The 23,573-nt window shown below is 47.5% G+C and overlaps 2 protein-coding genes across 4 annotated transcripts in view; one reads left to right on the forward strand and one right to left on the reverse strand.

The window, feature by feature from the left end:
• On the forward strand, nt 1-17,463 carry GUSB (glucuronidase beta). Its single transcript, XM_035138761.2, has 12 exons — nt 1-252; nt 3,274-3,462; nt 3,997-4,178; nt 4,998-5,140; nt 5,920-6,107; nt 7,562-7,714; nt 9,025-9,203; nt 10,148-10,294; nt 12,163-12,247; nt 12,960-13,136; nt 14,459-14,594; nt 16,209-17,463. Exons 1-12 carry the CDS (start codon nt 46-48, stop codon nt 16,385-16,387), a joined length of 1,965 nt encoding a protein of 654 aa, XP_034994652.1. The 5' UTR covers nt 1-45; the 3' UTR covers nt 16,388-17,463.
• VKORC1L1 (vitamin K epoxide reductase complex subunit 1 like 1) overlaps nt 17,384-23,573 on the reverse strand; it is a 15,130-nt gene continuing 8,940 nt past the window's right edge. For 2 of the 3 annotated variants that reach the window (XM_060268377.1, XM_035138763.2), the window contains one exon: nt 17,384-23,154. In XM_060268377.1, the coding sequence (XP_060124360.1) occupies nt 22,911-23,154 (244 nt within the window). In that variant the 3' untranslated portion in view covers nt 17,384-22,910. The remainder of the gene's footprint in view (nt 23,155-23,573) is intronic. The other variant, XR_009556805.1, reaches the window with a different exon arrangement.

Consider the following 23,573-nt stretch of genomic DNA (forward strand, 5'->3'; position numbering starts at 1 on the left):
TGCCTCTCCAGCCTCAGCGGAGAGCGGGTCAGGCTGTCTGGGAGCATGAAGTTGTTGCTCCTCTGCGCCCTGTGCCTGGTCCTGGGGTGCTGCCAGCAGGGGGGCGCCCTGGATGGAGGGATGCTGTACCCCCGGGAATCTCCCTCCAGGGAGCTGAAGGAGCTGGGAGGCCTCTGGAGCTTCAGGGCAGACTGGTCAGAGCGCAGGGATGCGGGGTTTGTGGAAGGCTGGTACAAGAAGCCTCTCTCCCAGGTGAGTAAGCGGAGAAGGCGGGCACCATCACGGTGAGGCGGGATTTTTTTATTTTTTATTTAAGCTGCCAAGATAAATTTTATGAAATAAATAAATTGTTAAGTAAGTTGCTTCCCCCTTGATTGCAAAAGCACCGAGCACAATTCAAAGTGTTGGCGTTGACCTTTAAAGCCCTAAACGGCCTTGGTCCTGTATACCTGAAGGAGCGTCTCCACCCGCACCGTTCAGCCCGGACACTGAGGTCCAGCGCTGAGGGCTTTCTGGCGGTTCCCTCATTGCAAGAAGTGAGGTTACAGGGAACCAGACAGAGGGCCTTCTCGGTAGCAGCACCCGCCCTGTGGAATGCCCTTCCATCAGATGTCAAGGAAATAAGCAGTTATCCTACTTTTAAAAGACATCTGAAAACAGCCCTGTTTAGGGAAGCTTTTAATATATAATGCTGTATTGTTTTAATATTCAATTGGGAGCTGCCCAGAGTGGCGGGGGAGACTCAGCCAGATGGGCGGGGTATAAATAATAAATTATTATTATTATTATTGTGGAACTGTACAATTGAAGAGCTGGAAGGGTCATCCAGTTTGACCCCCCGCAATGCAGGAGCCACAGCTAAAGTGTAAGAAACAGTTAAAAACAGCCATTTGAAACCTTCAAAAAGAAAAATCAACAATAAGCTGAAAACGTGTGTCGATATTCTACATGCTTCAGTAGGTTTTGCCTAAACAAAAAAGGCACCAAAAAGAGTATAGTGAATTATGGGTTTAGTTTTTCAGTTCTTGTTTGATAGCAGCATCTGAGCATCTCAAATGGATCAAGCCAAAAGCCCTGTTAACCTAAATAACCAACACAGAGGCTGACATGGGTGTAGCCAAGGGGGGTCAGGGCAGAGCAGCTGCCTCCCAGTAAATAAAAATACATAACAAACTGAGGTTCTGCCCCCCCCCCACAAAAATCCTGGCCACACCCATGGTTCTGGCTGCCCAGGTTCTTTGAGAGAGCCAAAAATTGGGGGAAGTGTTTGGGGGGGATGCAATGACCAGTCCCTGTGATCCCCCCAAACATCTGGTACTCTGAGGTACACTGCCACTGAATGTGGAGGTTCGGCTTAGCTCTCTGGGCACACAGCCACTGCGTAGATGTGGGCTTTCTGTATTTGTGAACAGTGCACTGGGATTTTTGTAACAGTTTTGTTGGAAAGATAGAAGCTGAGAGAGCAAGGAGTTGCCATTGATTGCCCTTCAGCTCCAACGGAAAGGAGAAGTTTAGCATATCAGGAAGTAGCTCAGCATTTCTATGCGCAAGAGTGAGGAAATAAACTGTTAAGTGCAAAGCTGGTGAAATAATTGTTTCCCCAAAGAGCAGGAAGTAGGCACGTGCATCCGTGAATCAGGAGACAGAAAGGGTGTTATTTAATGCATTGTTTTATTTTACTGTTCAGCTGAAAAAGTCTTCCGAGAGCACTTTGCAAATATTAATATTAAGATACTCTGTGCCTTTGAGTTGTCCAACACTAAAGGAAATATGCAACACTAAAGGAAAGGGCATTGGGAGGGAGGGGGAAAACAAACTCAGGCACAGTTAATTGAATAACCACCTGGAATGGAAAGGTTTTGGAAAAGCAGAATGTGCTTGATCATTAGTAACTTGCTAACAGCAGTTTTAAAGTAATACTGTGTGCTTCAGAAAAGGTGAGTAAAATCAAAGATCGGGTTTGTAGTTCTCCACTGTTTACATGTTAGACTTTAGGCCAAAGAAAATAGAAATGTAAATAGTGGATTGTTTGTGCAAGTGAGCTCTTTGCAGCTTCAATGAATGGAAAACAGCACCTGTACATTAGTGCCCTCTACTGGCTTCTGGATGTGATTGCCACATTTAATATTCCAAACTGATCCTGTACTTTAAATGGAATCGCCTGAGGCCAAGACATGATTTAGCAGGTCATACGGTAGAATCACTGAATTGTAGAGTTGGAAGGGATCCCGAGGATTATTCTAGTCCAGGGGTCAGCAAACTTTTTCAGCAGGGGGCCGGGTCCACTGTCCCTCAGAACTTGTGGGGGGCCAAACTATATTTTAAAGAAAAACAATGAATGAATTCCTATGCCCCACAAATAACCCAGAAATGCATTTTAAATAAAAGGACACATTCTACTCATGTAAAAACACGCTGATTCCCAGACCGTCCACGGGCCAGATTTAGAAGGTGATTGGGCCATATCCGGCTCCGGGCCTTAGTTTGCCTACCCATGTTCTAGTCCAATCCCCTGCAACGCAGGAATGTGCAGCTGTCCCATATAGGGATTGAATTTGCAACCTTGGCATTATCGGCACCATGCTCTAACCAACTGAGCTATGAGCTACCTAGAAAAAAATCATAACTTGCTAAGTTGCTCTGCATCAGGCAGATTTTTGAATGCAGAAGAGCAGAACAAATATATTGGCAACCTAGATAAAAGTTTGCTGGAGTTTGCTTGTCAGGATGTACAAACTGCTCTAGTTTTGGAGAATACAGTGGTACCTCGGGTTAAGTACCCAATCTGTTTCGGGGTGCCGTTCACACCCCAAAAAGTACTTAACCCAAGTGGTGCTTTAGCGCATGCCCAAAGCGCCAATAGAGTGCTTCGCACACACGAAGCGTGCGGAATGCTACTGCGCGTGCACACGGCGGAACCCAGAAGTAAACACTTCCAGGTCCACGGAGTATGCATCCTGATTCCTGAAAGTACGCAACCCGCAGTGTACTCAACCCGAGGTATGACTGTATACAAGTGGTATGTAGAAATGAAACACAAAATGGAATACAGGTCATAAAACCGTAATAAAACCCAGAAAAATCATGCCCCATAGTGCTGCATGCCCCAGCCGTAAAACCCTGAATCTTGTCCCGTAGCAAATTGACAGCCAGTGCAACCTTTTCAACATGTTTTCAGTGGGTGAACCCAGAGAGCACTGGGCCAAATTCCAGGCCTGCATGGGAGAACATCTCTGCCCTGTATGTCCAACATACCTTCCTCATCTCTTTCAGTCTGGGCCAGTGATTGACATGCCCGTCCCCGCCAGCTTCAACGAGATCACGCAAGATCCAAAGCTGCGTCAGTACATCGGCTGGGTTTGGTACGAGAAGGAGGTGTTCCCGCCAGCCCGCTGGCTCCTGAGAGATCCTGGGACACGAGTGGTGCTCCGGGTTGGCAGTGCAAACTACTACTCGATCGTGGTGAGTATGGGGCTCCCTGTGCAGTGCAGTTCCCCATGGAAGCCTGCCTGGTTTCTGGAACCATTGCATTTTATTTTATTTTACTGCATTTCTGTCCCACACTCTTCTCCAATAACTCAAGGTGGTGTGTATGGTTCTCTCTCTTCCTTATTTAATCCCCCAAAACAAATATGTGAGGTAGGATAGGCTGAGAGGAGACGAGTGACTGCCCCCCACCCCGGAAAACACCCAGCGAGCTTCTTGGCCGAGTGAGGATTTGAACCCAGGTCCTACTCTGACACTCTAACCACTGCACCACCACTGCCTCTCAAGTTCAGGAGTTATTACATGTGAATGAGGAGCCTGGGGCCCTCTGGGTATTGCTGGCTGACAACTCCCAGCAGGCAGCATGGCCAATAGCAAGGGATGCTTGGAGTTGTAGTCCAGCCACTGTTTTCCCACCGCTCCAAGTCATGTGACCTGCATGCCTCCCTTCAGGCCCCCTTGTTTGTTTAGAGACTTTGCAACTAGACATCCCGTTTTCTTCCGTTGCAGTGGGTGAACGGGGTCCAGGTGACTGAGCACGAGGGCGGACACCTCCCCTTTGAAGCAGAGATCAACCATCTCCTCCGCGATGCTCCAGGAGAGCCTTGCCGAATCACCATTGCTGTCAACAACACCCTGACGCCCCACACGCTGCCTCCGGGGACCATCCATTATATGGAGAACGAGTCCATGTGAGTTGAAGGCCTTGCTGAGGAACCCAGCAACCCTCTAGCCACAGATTCTGGGATGTTCTGTCTAGAACAGGTGAAGGAAGTCGCTCTGAAGTGCATTTTGCCTGCTTTTGTTCCATTGTGGTCCCCTGGTGTAGGGAAGAGGCTTTCTTCTCGCACATAATCTTAGGTGTTTTCTTGGATTTTCCCTCCTCCCCCCTTAAAACAAAGAATTAAGCATATTACTTGCAGGAAGAACAATCAATCCGGTTTCCCTCAGTCAGATTTTTTAATTTTGTGGAATTTAATCCCAGGTGCTGCAACTTTACCAAGCGGTTTAGGCACGCTGGCATTTCTTATTGGTTTGCTCTCCGTCAATTGTGAAGTCTCTTCAGCTGTCAAACTTTCATGTGTTGTCACATGTCAGCTGTCTTTTAACTCAATGTTACAAACGTTACAGACCAATTATCAAAACCTTCCATACCTCAGCTGTTGAAACTGGATATTATTGGGTACATAATAGCAAAATCAAATATCACGACTTGCTGAATATTGAAAGAGTTTTCGATGACGGATCAACAGCAAAATTTGCGGAGAACCGGTAGAAGCACATCTATAATTCTACTCCCTGGTCCACTTAAAGTAAAACTGTAACATCCATATTTTATGCAAGGCTACAGGAAACAACCTCCAAATAAGAACTTATCATTTCAGTGTAAATGCGTGGAACCTCAGGTGTTTGGTGAATCAGACCAAGCATGCCTTCCAACCCTCCGTTTCCAAGTGTGGGGATTTTCCACCCCCTTTAATGTCTTCTTGAACCCTTCCTCCTTGACCCAGGTACCCCAAAGGCTATTTTGTTCAAGACACATCGTTTGACTTCTTCAACTACGCTGGGATCCACCGACCTGTCCTGCTGTATACCACCCCCTTGGCCTACATTGATGACATCACTGTGACCACAGACGTGATGGGAAATGTTGGTAGGTATCTGAAGTGCCAGAGCTTAGAAAACAGGTGGGGGTGGGACGACAATGATCCTGCAGTGTCGATGGAGGAAAAGCTTTCCGTGGGAACAAGCTGTTTGTGGCTGGAAATAATAATAATATAACAATAATTTATTATTTTTACCCCACCCATCTGGCCGAGTCTCCCCAGCCACTCTGGACGGCTCCCAATCAAGTATTAAAACAATAGAGCATTAAATATTAAAAAATTCCCTAAACAGGGCTGCCTTCAGATGTCTTTTAAAAATAGGATAGCTGCTTATTTCCTTGATATCTGATGGAAGGGCGTTCCGCAGGGCGGGTGCCACTACCGAGAAGGCCCTCTGCCTGGTTCCCTGTAACCTCACTTCTCACAAGGAGGGAATCGCCAGAAGGCCCTCAACTTATCAAAGTGGCCACCTTAGAATATTCTTGCTGTGACGTATTCACTCCATCTACAACCTCAGGAAGTCTCTGAACGAACGATTGTTTTGGCCACCAAATGGCATCCCACAAGCTAAGGTTTATTAAACCAAGCGATGGCCCCAATTCCCTCTCTTCAAAGCCCTTTACCCCACAATCGTCACAACAGCTTTGTGAGGTAGGCCGGGGTTGCTTCCCGCCAAACTGTTGTGGGAGCAGCGGCTGAGAAAATGGCCTCCCTTAGGATGCTTAAGGGATTCAGTTGGTGGTAGAAGTGGGATCCGAAACGGAGCTGTTCTGATTTGTAGCCCGCTGTCTTCGCCAGCTCACCTATTTTGCTTCTGCTGGGGCAGGCTTGGTGCAGTATTTGGTTTCAGTCCGGGGCAGCCCCCGTTACTCCTTGACCCTGACACTGCGTGACCAAGATGGTGTCACCGTGGCAACTGGAAACGGGTCTGCTGGCGAGATGAAAGTGGTGAACCCTCTACTCTGGTGGCCGTACCTGATGGATGAACATCCCGGTTACCTTTACTACCTGAAGGTAACTTAAGCCTTATTTGGACTCAGTTCTGGTGGGGAGGGGGAGAGAGAAACAAAGGCCTGGATTTTGCACGTGACCCCTTTCCAGGATCCTCAGATCTGCGTCATCCCCTAGCGGAAAACTAATGTTCTGACACTTGCTCAGGGCTTAGTTGAGTAGGGGAGGATGCCGACTTGAAAATCCAGAAGGCAGGTGTACATAACTGAATAGGATTTCCAGTGATTAAGAGCAATCCAAGGAAGGGCACCTGCCTTGCTCTACCAACAGGAAAAGACGGGATGGAGGGACACACAGGAAGCTGGCTTTAAACCTCAGTAGAGCTTTGAATAGGGACCCAGGTGGCGCTGTGGTTAAACCACTGAGCCTAGGGCTTGCTGATCAGAAGGTCGGCGGTTCGAATCCCCGCGACGGGGTGAGCTCCCGTTGCTTGGTCCCAGCTCCTGCCAACCTAGCAGTTTGAAAGCACGTCAAAATGCAAGTAGATAAATAGGAACCGCTACAGCGGGAAGGTAAACGGCGTTTCCATGTGCTGCTCTGGTTTGCCAGAAGCAGCTTTGTCATGCTGGCCACATGACCTGGAAGCTGTACGCCGGCTCCCTCGGCCAATAATGCGAGATGAGCGCGCAACCACAGAGTCGGTCACGACTGGACCTAATGGTCAGGGGTCCCTTTACCTTTAGAGCTTTGAATAAAGCAGGAATGGAAGGAAACTGAGAGGGGGAAAGTGATGATCTTAAACTGTGGCAGAGATTTGAGTAGAGTGAGCAAAGGGAGGACACTGAGGAAATGGAGCAATGGCCGTTTAAAGCACGGTTTGAGTCCAGTGAGAAGGGAATCGGGGAAAGTGTCCTTCCATCCCTACTTTACCTCTGGCATTGATTAAAACCACTTTTTAAAATCTCTGCGTCCCGCCACGCCCGCTTTACTCAAATTCTAGGGAAGTGCTATAGCTCACTGGTAGAGCAGGTTTGATCCCCAGTGGCAACTCCAGGTAGGGCTGCCTGAAACTCTGGAGAACCGCTGCCAGCCAGAGTAGACAATGCTCAGCTCGGTGGACTAACAATCTGACTTCCTATGATCCTTCCCATCCACAGCCCTTGTGGGAGCCCTCCAGTGAAAAACTCTGCCAGTTTAGTGGGGCAATTCTCTTGGCAAGGACAACACACAGAGGGCAGAAAGGGGTGTGGTCCCGGCTGCCCACCCGCTGCCGCATCTGATCCTCGCAGCACATTTCTGCCTACTCCTGGGTTGGAGAACGAGGCCTTGGGTTCAAGTCTAGCAAATTTCCTGCAAATTATGCAGGGTGCAGATTACAGGTTACTTTGGCACAGCAGAGAAATTTCTCCTTCCCCGGATGCTACATCTCAGATTCAGGGGGGGCTGGTGATTATTGGGGTGTGGGCTTGCGTGCTGAGACAGCTGAAGCAAAAAGGGTGGCTTTTTTCGGACCACAGATCACGCTTTCTGCCGAGGTGGACGGCACTGTCTCCGAAGATACTTACACGCAGCCGGTAGGCATCCGGACTGTGCAGGTCACCCGCAACAAGTTCCTCATCAACGAGAAACCGTTCTACTTCCATGGGGTCAACAAGCACGAAGACTCTGATGTGAGTTGAGTAGCGCCTTGTTTTCGGATCTGTTATTGCTGAGCACCGGTGATGGGCTGGGGGGCTGGGTTAAGAAGCAGGATGGGCCTCACCCAGAAACCTCTCAACCTGGGTTTAGATCAGTGGTTCCCAAACTCCCCCCCCCCCGGGTTGCATAAGCTCACCCCCAGTGTCCCCCCACCCTATAAAAAGCATCATTCAGAACTGTGGTTTGCATGACCCATTAAGGAAGCTAATAACACTATAAAACTCAAAACTGTAATGGTTAATTGCGCATTCATTCAAAATTCAGTTAAAGCTATTTAGTTTAATTAATTCAACAAATCCGATGATACCTGATACTGTATGAAAAATATTTTTACACATTCTTAACTAGGAAGTTTACAGCACAAAATATTTATTCGTAATGACTTGCCTGTCATTACGAATAAATAATACAGCACCTGTCACAGATGTGCTGTAACTAATTAATAAGAAAATCAATAGCTTGGCTATCTTGTGACAACTCGGCATTGTAAATACAAACAAACACGGCCCAAGGAAATAGCTTGGGAAGCAATAAGAATGGCAAAACTTCAAATACAAAGTGAGGAAAGTGCTTTGCTGTAGTCCAGGCATCCCCAAACTTCGGCCCTCCAGATGTTTTGGACTACAATTCCCATCTTCCCTGACCACTGGTCCTGTTAGCTAGGGATCATGGGAGTTGTAGGCCAAAACATCTGGAGGGCTGCAGTTTGGGGATGCCTGCTGTAGTCTCTAGGGTGGTCAATCGTAATAAGAGATCAATACACTCTCTAGTGCCCCCCTGCTGCCCCCTTGCCTCTTCGTTTCCCCCCTAGCTATTCCCACCCTGCCATGGAGTGGTACCACCGAGTTTGGGAACCTTTGGTCTAGATCTGGAGTAGTCAACCTTTTTATACCTACCACCCACTAATGCATCTTTCTTGATGGTGAAATTTCCTTACCGCCCACCAGTGCTCGATGGAAGGAGGATTCAGCTTGTGCCATAGAACCCCCTACCACCCACCTAGAATCCTGACACGCCCACTAGTGGGTGGTAGGGACCAGGCTGACAACCCCTGGTCTAGATGGTTGCAAGCTAGGTGGCTCAACGGTCTGGCTCTGCAAGAGACCGTTTCCCATGTCAATCAACCCTTCAGGCCCATGAGGACTAGAAACTTGCTTTAATATTGAAGGAGGAGGACCATCACTCAGTGGCAGCTCAGCTGGAAGCCCAGTGTTGGCGAAGGACCATTGCTCTTGCTAACTTGTAGCCTCTCCTGTTTCACCGGGTTTGTTCCCCGCGGCAGATCCGTGGCAAAGGGCTGGACTGGCCCCTCATCATGAAGGATTTCAACCTCCTGCGCTGGCTGGGCGCCAATTCCTTCCGTACCAGCCACTACCCCTACGCCGAGGAGATAATGGAGCTTTGTGACGCTTACGGCATCGTGGTGATCGATGAGTCTCCGGCCGTGGGCATGAAGTACAGGTGAGCGAGCGGCGATTTCCCTGAGCTCCCCAGCGATTTATAGAGTGATGCGCTGAGGTAATTTGGCAATGGTGGTGACGTGTTTGGGAATGATTGGCTGAGCTGGCCTCACGACACAAAGGGGCGGGGCTGGCCGATGGATCTGAAGCTCCCATTGGCCGGGAGGTTGAGTGGGAGCAGATGTACTTAAGGAACTACGTTAAGGCCCGTAGTAGGCAGGAGGCTGAGGAGAAAGACAGGAATAATTCGGCTGTGCATGAGGTGAGGAAGGAGCATGTGAGATTGCCATGGACTGGTTGGATGCAGAGGAATGGTAGGAGGAAGCAGCTGGGGAACCCCCAAGGGAAGAAGGCTCAGAGCTCAGGGACTGGCGGTGGAATGGTGGTGAGTGGTCAGCAGAAGATTGGGGAGAGGTGGTGTCAGAAGCTGAAGAGGCAACAGGGTTTAGTGAGCAGGAAGAGCCTGTGGCAGAGAGAAGTCCAGACTCAGAGGCAGAAGCTGAAGCAGGGGAGGAGGGAGGCCAAGAGCCAGAGAGATCTGGCTGGTGAAGTCACGGGTGTCTCCCCCCCCTCCTGCAACAAGCTCCTGTCCCTCCTGGTCTACAACCAGAAGAGGTACGAAGAGGGCGGTGGAGAGATGGGCAATGTGCAGGCGCAGTCTCCGACTGCTTGGAAAAAACCCAAGAGAGGAAGGGACTTAGGCAGCTGGGGGGAGGCAGGGACTTTCAATCCATGAGGCAAGACCTGCTAGAGATGAGTTGCTGCGCTCATTAGGCCTGACACTCCTGTGCGGATCCTGCTTCCGCTAATGAAGAGTTAACTCCAACCTGCATGGTGTGATTTACTGCTGGCTCGATCCTTTCAGAGAAAGAGAAAAAGAGGCAAAAAGTGTGCCTTATGATGAAACCCTTGTCCCCCCCCCCTTTTTGCTGCTCTCCGTTTAAGCATAAACTTTGGCAACAAAAGCCTCCAGCACCACCTCATCGTGATGGAGGAGCTGATCCGCCGCGACAAGAACCGTCCCTCGGTCGTGATGTGGTCAGTGGCCAATGAGCCGGCCTCTTCGCTGGCCCCAGCCGGCTCCTACTTCAAGTGAGTATCTGCCGCACACCGTGCTGTGAAGTTTGTAGCCTGGCACTCAGCCTGCCCAAAGTGAACTCAAGTGTCACATATATTTACCTAGCAAAGGCACCTTTGTTGATTTACTTTTGACGCCAGGTAAAGACTTCTCATTTCCCTCAGCCAGGTTTTCATAGACCTGAGGAGACGTTTGACGTCAGGCAGGCACCTTTGCTGTGCTCTTTTTGCTCCCCAATGAAACATTATTTATCTGGAGAAAACGCCTCCCCAGACCTGTATAAGCTAGGCATGTTGTATTCCTTCTTAGCTACTCTTGATCACCTTTTCAATATTTACAAATACCTGTTTTCAACTGTTTATCCGTTAATTAGAATGTTTCTTTTAGTAAACAACTTAGGGGGGTTGTTTTGTTGTGGTTTTTTTTTTACAGTCAAACGGTACCTCAACCGTTAAATAAATAGATGTTATACAGTGGTACCTCGGTTTATGAACACAATTGGTTCCGGAAGTCTGTTCATAAACTGAAGCGTTCATAAACTGAAGCGAACTTTGCCATTGAAAGTAATGGAAAGTGGATTAATCCATTCCAGACGGGTCCACGGAGTACTCAACCTGAAGCGTACTTAACCCGAAGCATGGGTGTAATCGGTTCCGGAAGTCTGTTCATAAACTGAAGCGTTCATAAACTGAAGCGAACTTTCCCATTGAAAGTAATGGAAAGTGAATTAATCCGTTCCAGATGGGTCTGCGGCGTTCGTAAACAGAGGTTCGTTCATAAACCGAGGTTCCACTGTACATATGTCTGTGTGTTTAACAGTATTGTTAGATGCTTGGAGACCCCCACAGGTACCAAGTGTTTAACAAGTCCAAAATAACAGAGAGGATGGAGGGGACACCCTCTATGAAGAAAGGTTGCAGAGTTTGGGACTTTTTAGTTTAGAGAAAAGGTAAGTCAGAGGCAACATGAGAGGAGTTTATAAAATTACACATGCCATGGGTAATTTTATAGAGAAAAGTTCTCTCTCTCTCTCTCTCTCTCTCTCTCTCTCTCTCTCTCTCTCTCTCTCTCTCAGAACAGTAGAATTTATGGACATCCAAGGAAGCTGAATGTTACGAGGATTCAGGACAGATAAAATAAAGTACTTGCAGCGCATAGTTAAACTATGGAACTCCCTCCCACGAGGCAGGGATGGCTACCAACTTGGAAGGCTTTAAAAGAGGATTAGACAAATTCATGCCTATCCATGGCTGCTAGCTGCAAAGGCCATGCTCTGCCTCCACCGTCGCTGGCAGTAATGTGTCTGAATTCCCGTTGCTACGGTAGAAACCACTGGAGGGGAGAGGGTTCTTGTGCTCTAATCTCGCTTGGCAGTTTCACATTAAGGGCAAAATAAAAATAAAATCCTTCCAGTAGCACCTTAGAGAGCAACCAAGTTTGTCATAGGTATGAGCTTTCGTGTGCATGCACACTTCTTCAGATACCTAAAGAATACCTGCATGCACACTTCTTCAGGTATCTGAAGAAGTGTGCATGCACATGAAAGCTCATACCTATGACAAACTTGGTTGGTCTCTAAGGTGCTACTGGAAGGATTTTTTTATTTTGTTTTGACTGCGTCAGACCAACACGGCTACCTACCTGTAACTCACATTAAGGGCATCTGGTTGGCCACCGTGAGAACAGGATGCTGGACTAGATGGGCCATTGGCCTGATCCAGCAGGCTCTTCCTATGTTCTCAAGTCTTAACAAACTAAAAGTTTGTCACGCAACCATCCAGGTTGCCATGCAGACCCTCAGAAGTGCAGGAGGATGGAATCACATGTGGATGAATTAATTCTGCACAGCGAGAAACAGTTGTGGTTTTGTCTTTGCACGCAGGGAGGTGATCACTCACACCAAAGCCACGGACCCCACGCGCCCAGTCACGTTCATCACAAATGCCAATTACGCTCTAGATCTTGGAGTAAGCACCATCCCTTTGTCTCTGTTGCTTATTTAATGTTATTTAAGGCTGGCTTTCTGCCCTTCCCAAAAAGAACACTTTATGCCGATAATTTATAAGGTGCTCAGCATGGAATATCCAGGCCAAGCGGTGGGGAATCTCCGACCCCCCAGTCCTCATGGAATTATAGAGTCAGAAGGGACTTCAAAGTGTCATCTAGACCAGGGGTCCCCAAACTAAGGCCCGGGGGCCGGATGTGGCCCAATCACCTTCTAAATCCGGCCCGCGGATGGTCCGGGAATCAGCATGTTTTTACATGAGTAGAATGTGTCCTTTTATTTAAAATGCATCTCTGGCTTATTTGTGGGGCATAGGAATTTTTTCATATTTTTTTTTTTTAAATATAGTCCGGCCCCCCACAAGGTCTGGGGGACAATGGACTGGCCCCCTGCTGAAAAAGTTCACTGACCCCTGATCTAGACCAACCCCCTGCAGCCCAGGAATAACTAGCAAGACCTTGATTCCACCTGGATACAGGGCTTGTCTGTTGTTGTGGTCCCTTCCAACTCTGCAATTCTATGGAGCTTATGCAAGAATGAGTTGCTCGCACCCTTCTCCTTCCCCCAGTATGTTCGGGGATGTGGGAAAGGGGGCACAGAGAGAGACAGAGAATGCTTGCCATCTAGCGGGTGCCCCTCAAAATCAGCTAAAAACAAACTTGAATTTTCTGCAGGCCCCTTACGTGGACGTCATCTGCGTAAATAGCTACTTCTCCTGGTACCACGACTCTGGACACCTGGAGGTCATCCGCCTGCAGCTGAACTCTCAGTTTGAGAACTGGTACCAAGCTCACCAGAAGCCCATTATCCAGAGCGAGTATGGAGCAGATGTCATCGCTGGCCTCCACATGGTGAGTCCGGCTCTTCCAAGGCCACTCGCCTGTAGGCAGAAAACATTTCTTTCCAAAGAAGGATGGCAGGCATCTGAGAGGAGAAATGTACTGAGCAGCTGCTTGATGATCTGTGGGTGCTCAGAATGCTCAACACACACACACACACACACACACACACACACACACACACAAAAGATGACTTTGACCCAATAGAGTACTGATACAGTAATAGCCTACTATGCCTTTAAGCAAGTTTCTAGTCCATCACAAACTCTTCAGGCCTCACATTCACAGATATCTAGCCAAGCCAGTGTGTTGTAGTGGGTTAGAGTGTTGGACAAAGAAGCTCACTTGGCCAGGAAGCTCAATGGGTGGCCTTGGGCCAGTCATAGTCTGTGAGCCTGACCTACCTCACAAGGTTGCTGTGAGGATGAAATGGGGAGAGGGTGAACTATGTATGCCACCTTAAGCTCTTTGGAGGAAAGGTGGGATATCAAAGTAAAAATAAGCAAATAAAGGTGGCATTTTAATTAGGATTTTGGAATCCTGATAAGACGAAAGGTGGTTTAAAAGTCAAACGAACAAAAAGTCCTGCCCTCTAGATCAGCAGTGGGAAATTTTGGCCCAGTGGGCCAATCCTTTTTTGATTCATGGGCCAAGTTTGAAAGCTGGGTCAAACTTGTCAATCATCTGAAGTTGACCCATGGGGAGGTGGGGGTAGGGGTCTGCTTTGCCAGCAACCCTCCCCCCCCCCAAGGAACACCCTGGTGAACCTGCACCCAGCAGGACTAAGCTCTCCACTTATCATGAGATAAGTTACTATACAACCTTTAGAAGACATCTGAAGACAGCTTTGTATAGGCAAGTTTTCAATGTTTAATTATGTTTTTGTATATGCTAGAAGCTGCTCAGAGTGGCCGGGGCAACCCAGTCAGATGGGTGAGGTACAAATAATAAAATTATTATTATCAGGTGATGAGCAGAGGGTTCAATCCTGCACTCTGCAGAGTTCCACTTTGTCAGGGTGTTTCCCCCACAGGGAACGTGGTGGAGAGGCAGCAGCTAGCAGGATTGAACCTTGACTCCGCATCCTCATCAGTTGATCGACAGGTGGGCGTTGCTTGGGGAAAGTGGTCTTGCAGGCCAATCTGAGGCCCAGGACCCCCCACCCCTCTAAAGCAACAGAGAGCGAGAGCATTCCACCTTCTGCATGACAGCTACCCGGATATTGGATGGCTGCTCTCATGCATTGCGCAGCCTGCACTGGATCCATGCGCATAAGGGCTCTTCCTTCCCGTTCATCTCACTGTTGAGGCCTTTTCCTTTCCCTATTCCCGCAGGACCCACCTCTCATGTTCTCTGAGGAATACCAGACGGCTGTGCTGAAGGAGTATCATGCTGTCCTAGACCAAAAGAGGAAGGACTATGTGATTGGAGAACTCATCTGGAATTTCGCTGACTTCATGACGGACCAAGGTACTGGCCTCTCAGGTTGAAGTTGCCGTGTCCTCTGCAAACGTCTTCTGCTCCCAAATTTCCTTGGGACTCTGCAACTCATAAATTTAATACTAGGGGATGCTCCCATTGTTCCCTTTGCCTTGCTAACTCCATCTATCGCCTTCCCAAACCTCCTTCGCCCACATCTAGCTCAACCCATTCTCTCCCTCTACACCTGCCTGAACCCTTGTGGTTCTTGACTACCTTTGCTTGTGCCGAAATGTACAAGCCAGCTTCTCTGGTGTGGTGGGAATGGGGCAGGGGCACCCAAGATGGTTGGTGGTAGCGTCTTAGAATTCTTGGCCTTTGCTTCCGGCATCCTGCAGAATCTTCAACAGCAATGAACAAATGCTAGAGTCAGCGCTGCCCCCTGGCGACAGCTCCTCGGAGAGCCAGTGTGGTGTAGTGGTTAAGAGCGGTAGACTCGTAATCCGGGGAACCGGGTTCGTGTCTCCACTCTTCCACATGCAGCTGCTGGGTGACCTTGGGCTAGTCACACTTCTCTGAAGTCTCTCAGCCCCACTCACCTCACAGGGTGTTTGTTGTGGGGGAGGAGGGGAAAGGAGATTGTTAGCCGCTTTGAGACTCCTTCGGGTAGTGATAAAGCGGGATATCAAATCCAAACTCTTCTTCTTCTTAAATCTCTGGAAGCTTTTGACGTTGGTTTGGAGGTACAGTGGTACCTTGGTTGTCGAACGTAATTCATTCTGGAAGGCTGTTCGACCTCCGAGGCGCATTAAAAAACAGAAGCAATTGCTTCTGGGTTTTCGGTGTTTGGGTTCTGAAACTTTTGGTTTCCGAGACGCTGGAAAACTGAGGCTCTGGCAGGGTTCTAGAGTCCTCCCTCCTCATTCCAAAAGCTTAGTTCAGTGTTTCTCAACCAGTGTGCCTCCAGATGTTTTGGGACTACAACTCCCATCATTCCTGACCACTGGTCTTGCTAGCTAGGGATGATGGGAGTTGTAGTCCCAAAACATCTGGAGGCACACTGGTTGAGAAACACTGGCTTAGTTAGTGCTTTCCCCATTTAGAAAGGAGGTGGGAGGGCTCTTGGACCCTGCCAGAGCCTCGTGGGGGGCCCAATTTTAGTCTTGCTCGTACAAGGCAGTGTGTGTGGTCTGCGGGTTCTGTGTCTAAGTACTCTTGCGGCCCACTTGGTATGAAAAGTTGGACTATCCTGCTATAGGCAATGCAAGACGCCAGCTCCCGGGTGTTCAAGAGCTGTTGAGGCAAGAGAACAGACTGCCTGGTGAAGCAGGGGGGGGGTTTATTCACGCAAGGAATTTAAGCAGAGGCTGGACCGCATCTGGCAGGGGTGCATCCTGCACTGGACAGGAAGTGGCCCAGAGATCAGGGACAGGGAACCTGCATGGCCCCTTTGGATGTTGTTGGACTCCAACTCCCATCAGTCCTAGGCAGACAGCTTTGCCAGCACTGAGGGATGATGGGAGTTGGGAGTTTAACAATGTACTGTATGGGAGAGCCATCACAGGTTCCCCATCCTTGGTCTGGATTACCTGCAAGTTCCTTCCGAACTCTACAAATTTGTTGCCGCTGAGCCTTCCCTTTGTAATTTTCTTTCCCATCTTGCAGGCACAACGCGCGTTTTGGGTAACAAGAAAGGTATTTTCACCCGCCAACGGCAACCCAAATCGGCCGCCTTCGTCCTAAGGGAGAGATACTGGAAGCTGGCTGAGGAATGCAGGCCCTTTGCGCGGCCCAATTACCATAATATTGGTTTCCCCCAAACTCAGGCCTCCAACTGCACTTGATTTACGCTGTTACGTTAAGCACAGCAGAAGAAATTCAAGGAGAGGCACTACTGAGCATCCAAATAAGAGACTAAATTTCCGTGACTGTTTTTGCTCCAATGTGTTTTCTTCATGAAAGCAGGGGAGGGACCGCAGTTCTGCTCTTCCGTCTGACAAAGCCAAAGGAACATAAATGAAAACGGGCAAAGATTTTCTTGTAGAACCATAGAATTGTAGAGTTGTGACCCCGAGGGTCATCTAGTCCAACCCCCTGCAATGCAGGAGGAACTTCAAGTAAAGCATCCATGACATTTTCATTTTGAACATGTTTATAGATTCTGGTTTACACAAAGCCAGTGTAGCCTTGTGTAATGATCACCGCAATCTCTTGGGTCTTTTTGACAAGTATGGTGTACAGGTGAAACTCAGAAAATTAGAATATCGTCGAAAAGTGGATTTATTTCAGTAACGCAACTTAAAAGGTGAAACCAATATATGAGATAAGATGCATGACATGCAAAGCAAGATATGTCAAGCCTTTATTTGTTGTAATTGTAATTATTTGTCGTTAGGCGGGTCAATTACAAATGGAATGTAATTAATGAAATGTAAGAGCGATGTTTATTTTAGTATTATTGTAACTATTTGTTTTATTACTGTGGAATTTCCAAAAGAAAGTGTTTGTAAAAATTAAAAGAAAAATAAATAATAATAAGTTGCATTACTGAAATAAATGCACTTTTTGACGATATTCTAATTTTCAGAGTTTCACCTGTATGAGCAAGAAGCTGCTGGATCAGCAGAAACGCTTGTCTAGTTCAGTGGCCAACCGGATGCCTATTCTGGGAAGCCCCTGAGCAGGAGATTAGCACAACAGACACACTCTTCCCACTTGTAATTCACAGCAATTGATAGAGCATAGCTATTGGTGGCCTTAACCACCATGAATTTGTCCAAGTTGGTGGCCATCACTGTTCCATAGTTTAACTATGCAGTGGGTGAAGGAATTATTTTGTCTGTCCTGAATCTTTCAACATTCAGCTTTATTGGATGACCCTATTGAGTGCTAGCATCATATGTGAGGGAGAAAAACTTCTCCCCATAACTTTATGCACTGTAATACGGACTCTTACTCGCCTTTTCTCTAAACTTAAAAGTCCCACACAAAACTCTGAGGGACTAATAGCTCTCTGCGACTTAAACATCAAGGTATTGGGGGCTTTGCTGGCGAGGGCATGAAACAGCAGCGCGGATTATGAAACAACACTGCAAAGACATCCACAGATAATTTCTACATTTATTTTTGTTTTTTTATACCAAAAAAGTTATGTGCAACAAATAAAACATTCTTACATTATTTACATGGTTTCTGTTTTAATTTCGCATTAGCAAAAAGTGGACCCCAGACCTTAGAATGTCGCAGTCTTAGGTTGAACAGAAAAACGGAACGACTCCAGTTTAGACACGGGTGGCGAGTTCGAAACACATGAAAAAGAAATAATTGTCAGATCAAAACATACGAGACAGAACACACATTGAATATTTAGTCCATGCTTAATACAGGTTTTTTTTAATTTTAAAAAAAGTAACGGAATACTTCAGCTTCCTTAGTTTTGCGAGGGTGTGTTTCAATAGCGTTGGCAGAACAAAGGCCAAAGTATCTTATTTTATTTTTAAATCCAGGTAGGCCAGGAGCTGCTGGCTGAAATCCTAGCTTTCATTTTGGACCAGAGACCACACCGAGCAGCAAGAAAACCCCTTTCAAAAGATGTTCTGATTCTGGGGTGTGCTAACAATATTTCCATAAGCAGCGGACCTTTATAGAAACACCCACCCACCCCAGGCTACAGATTTCTCCCATCGTTCGCCAATCGCCCTTTGCCAACCTCATGCTCTCTAGATGTTTTGGAAACCCCTCCCCCCCCATCTCTCACCAGCTCCCTCCAGACGAGGTTGGCGAAGGCGGCACAAAAGGAACATGAACACGTCAGTTCATCCATCTGGATCAAAACCTTGAAGGGGTGAGTGGAAGCTGGATTGTTGCCTGCCTCAAATAATACGCCTTCATTCAAAATTACCCCAACAAGCTCCTGGACGCAACAGCTCCCCCTTATTCTACTGTGAAGGGTCCCATGTGTAATACAAAAATGGGTTTCTCCAACCCACAAGGGCTTCCTGTCTCCCATCCTCCACTAAGCAAAAAGCTGCCTGCTCCCTGTCTGCAGGATGACTTGGACATGCCACACTCGATTTTTGAGGCCGTTTGGCCACAGTTTTCAGGGGTTGGGTTGGAATGACAGGTGAGGGAGGAGAATGAGGTTGGGCTCCAGAAAGTCTGGCTTCCCCGCACATAGGGATAATACGAACCTGAACCTTTAAATCACTGAAAGAAACGAAGCATTTCTCTGTTTCTCTCTGGCATAAAACGAGGCAGCTTGGACAACCAGATGCAACTGGCCAAGCATGGTTTTGTAAAAAGACAGGATTTTGGTAGGTGCATGAAAAGGGGGGGGGCAAGGGTCCTCTCTCCTACATAGGTCCATGAAGTCTGCTGACCTCAAGAGAAAATCATATGGGCAAGTTGCATGGGGCACCACCATGTTGCATCCTGCACCCAAGCTGTTTTTTTGCATGGCTGGTCCTATCTGGGTATCACAACAACACATATGGGGGGAGCTGGCTGGGGCTTTTGGGGGGTCCCAAAGGAGAAGGGTCGTCGTCCCCCCGGGTGATGGGATGGGGGGGGGAGGAGTTGGATGGGCTCTTCTGCAGCTACAACTTAACTGCCAGGTGCCCCAGGTGGCTGTTACGCAGCGGTAAAGACAAACCAGGCTGGGAACATCTGTGATGCACAGAGCCTGTGAAGAACACTTAACAAAACGGAGGGTTTCTCTCCATCGGGGACAAAATGAAGGGGGAGGGATGAAGTCAACACTCAAGGTTTGATTTTGCAATTCAAGGTCAGCAGGCAGAGCAGGCCAAATTGTGTGGGAGCAATGAGGCTTGCTGGCCCCGGAAAGCAAGAAAAGGCTGGTCCCGCGATGCAGGGAGAACACAAGCCGGGGAAGGAAACACAAAGGCTGAGGTTAAAATCGTGTACAAATGGAACTCTTCTCCTTGACCGAAGGTTCAAGGAAAGCAAAGCCTTCTCTCACCCACAGATATGTTAAGAAATAACAATAATCAATAAATAAACCCTTACATTTCATCATTACAAGAATTTTTTTTTAAAAAAAAATCTTTCAGAGCAAGGGCAAAAAAAAAAAAAACCTATACCGCCAACAAATTTCAAGACAAGCTTCAGTTTTACTCTTGTTAACACAAGATGTCTTTTGAGAAACTTTTCCCCACCCTGACGAAGACAACAAGCAGTTATTAGTGTTGTTTCTTTCTTTTATACAGTGCATGTATGCATATATGTGTATATATATACATAAATATATACATATATATATACACAGACACACATATACTCAAATACATATGACCATATGACCAGGCTTCCACTGCCACCCTCTTGTGCTCGGTTGTGGTCCCTTGTGAGAAGCAGACTGTTCATTTGGCAGGCTTTAAAAATACTGTCAAAAAAGACCATCGGGGGCAGATGCCGATCCCACTGAAAACACACTGCGTTTTTCACAAGACACAAGAGGATTTCATTCTAACACCTTAATCTTAGTTGTGGTGCTGTTGTTGTTTAAAAGGGAGAACGGTACATCAAAACGAGGACTTCTTACACAGACGCACGAGAAGTATTTAGACACAGACTGTATGGAATTTTCTAGAAAGAGGTTCTTTGAAGAACGTTTTCAGCCCTCTCTGATATGAAGGCAGGAAAGAGCCTGCACTGCACTGGGAGTGGGCGGTGGGAATAGCACAAGGCTATCCTTTTGGCATCACACGCTTAGGAGAACAGGGACCTCTCTGTTTCTCTTGGGATTGGTTAGATACATTCAGATCTGCCCCAAGACATTTCACTGTCCTGTGCGACCCAGGATGGGCACTGCGAGATGTCTAGGAAACAAGGCCGGGTGCCAGTGCTCTGATCACATGCCGCTGAGCTCAATAAACCCACTACCCTTAATACTTTTGCACAAGTGTGCGCAGGCACGCACACCCAAAGCAACTGCGGAGTGGAGATGAAGCATAGTTGTGAATATATCAATTCCACAGGCTAACTCGTACGGGAGCCATCCTGAGAAGCCTCCATGTGACTGTAGCAGCTGTGTGGTTCCAACAGGGGCTACAGTCACCCACAGAGACTGCCCTTCCAAACCCTCCTTAGCACCGCTACCACACACACACTCTCTCTCCAGAAACACCTGCCTTCTTGCTGCCTTTACGAGAACAAAGTGGCAACCTCATTTTCCACCACTGCAGGAAGCTGCCCGGGGTGGGGGTGGGGGTAGGAAAGACAGTAGCTCTTCCCAAAAGGGATCTTTTGAGTATGGCGGCTGCGTCAAGACTGGAAGCTGCTCCTGCCTTCCTGGATTTCGAGCCCTGCAAAACGGTCCATTTGCGGGCTCCTGCCTTCCTAACAAAACTGGCCGGGCAAAGCCTCCACATTTAGGTAATGTAGTGTGGGAAGGAAGGGCAGGTAGCCTCCTCCCTCCAGGAGACGCTCCGGCACAAAGAGCAGAAGCCAGTCGCAGGGACTGCGGAGCTCACACTGCTGCACTTGTCAGCAGCGGGCACCAAGCATTGACTTGGCCGAAAAGACCAGTTTTGGGGGGTGGCCGGAGAACTGAACTGGCATTCCTGCCTCCTCCAACGGGCTTCATAGGAATGTCCTTGGAAGGCCTTCACAGCAGCCTAGTGCCTTCCCCTGGGCGCTTTCGGACTACAACTCTCATCAACCATAGTCCAAACCATGAGGTTGGCCAAAGTGATCACAGGAGGAACCCATCTGAGGTGCTTGGTTATGTGGGAAGAGAAACACTTTCTACATACTGCAAAGGTTTGTTTCATATATATTATATATATCTCACGAACACTTCTGCCTGCCAATTTCAAACCCCTCCAAACCCTTGGCCCAATATTTGGTTTTTTTCTTTCTTTCTTTTTTTAAGGACAGAAGGCACTTTTTTAAAAAAGGAAAAAGAAACACTGCATTTCAGGACGCCATGGAATGAAGGAAAATAACCCACAGTGATGCGCTCTTTTGCTTGAACGTACAGTTTCCAACAAGAACCGTTACGGAATCCTAAGCCATCCCTTTCAACAGAGCCTGTTCATTTCGCCTGCCCATTTTCTTTTAACACAATCCCTACGCCTCCTACCCCTCATCTCAGGAGCAGGGGAAGAGTTCAATATCCACCCAAAACTTCACTCCCAATTTTGTATAAAAGGATCCGGGACCACTAGGTCTCTACAAAGTTTGTCACAATCATTTTATGCGCCAGCCTCGTTGAAACAAAGGGAAACCGCCCAGGGGAAACTAAGTGCCCTTGGACATTGCCCTCCATTGCATTCCGGCTTGCATAAGACTTCAGTGCATCAGTTTGCCAGTAAGTCACTGGGATCCAGTGTAACGTTGTAATTCTACGCAGCAGCTTGAAATATACCTCAAACCAGTAATACTGTTTGGCCGCCTGACATCAATTTGGAGCGCAAGGTCGGCTCTCCCCCTTTTCTACAGGTTGCCTATTTGAGAAGATGGCTCTCCCAATGCCACGACCCTCCATTCCCCCAGGCCAAACCCTTCTTAGTGTCCTCCCAGGAGATCTTTCGTCAGCCACGACAAACAGCTCACGTGTTGCACAGGAACCTGTATTAAGTCCTGCCGCTGTCTGAAGACCTGCACAACTGGCCGCATCAAATTCCATTTTCGTGTCCAAAGAAAAAGAAGGAAGAAGGAATCTCAACTAATTCTCCCTCGTTGCAACAGTTTTCTCCAGAGAGATGGGCTCATTTCATCCTCCATTAAAAAATAAAACATCCCAACGAGAATTGGAAGGTTCTTCAAGTTGCTAAGCTTCTGAACAAAAACCGGTTTGAGCCGTGATAAGCTTCTGGTTTCACACGGACGCTGCCCAGCGCTTCTGAGCCTTATGTACAATGTTGCAGTGAGTCTTCTAAGTGAAACCCCCTTAGCTACAAATACACATAATGTAAACAGCAACATTTCCGTACGGTACCTCTAAAGTCTAGAATAAAGTTATCATGATCTTCTGTTAAAGACTCCCAAAACTGAATTGACACATAGAATGCAGGGGCTTCCTAGCAAGTGTTACCAACCTGAAATATTGGGGGAGGAGGACAGATTAGGTGGGTGCAACGAATCTGCAGCTAAGAACTCCTTCAGCGTAGAGTTAAAGCTGGTCTTTGATTGGGTTAGGACTTCCACCGGTGCCACCTTGAATTCATTGGACAGAAGTTACCACGGAGCCCGGTTCTTTTCCATTCACTGTCATTAAACCAGTGACGATCCTTGGGGTAAAGCATCTGATATGGAGAAGAAAAATAACAACAACAAAAACCTTCTTTTACTGTGAAATAAACTCGAAACGGAAGTCGGGTCTTCAGACTGTCAGTCAAAAAGTTTTCATGGGGGGTGTGGGGTTAATCCTGTTTGGGCGGGAGTTGCCGCTTCCAGGCTTCGTTCAAGTAAACTAGTCGTTTGTAGTTGATGATAAAGAGAATGAAGTTCAGCAAGTACGTGACAACGCAGATAATGCAGAATTCCTTCAGGACAAAGTACAGAATGTAGGCCAGGTACAAGGATCCTATTACCGACACTATGGAAGACATCATGAGGACTAGCGCCGCTACCGCACTTGCCGTCATACCTGGAAAAGACAAAGCAGTTACTTGGCACAGTTTTGCCCAACACAGCCCAGCCGAGCCATTCCTATTTCTCATTTTTTAAAAGACACGTTTAATATACCATTCAAAGTATATTAAAGTAGACTTGGAAAGATGGAGCAGCAGCACCTACACTTTGGAACTCCCTGCCTATTGATATCAGGCAGGTGCTTTCACCTGACTCTTTTCGGCAGCTGCTAAAAGCATTTTTGTTTAGGCAAGCCTACCCAGATGTCTAGAAAATTGATGCAGGTTTTAAAAACTGATGCAAGGTTTTTGTTTTGCTATTTTAACTTTTTGAATGTCTTCAATTATTTTGGTTAGTTTTTCCTTAGTGATAATTTTATTGTTTTATCTTTTTTTGTAAACTGCTTTGTGGTTTTACTACAATCAAGTGGTGTAC

Source organism: Zootoca vivipara, chromosome 15 (assembly GCF_963506605.1).
Source record: "Zootoca vivipara chromosome 15, rZooViv1.1, whole genome shotgun sequence".
Classification (NCBI taxonomy): Eukaryota; Metazoa; Chordata; class Lepidosauria; order Squamata; family Lacertidae; genus Zootoca; species Zootoca vivipara.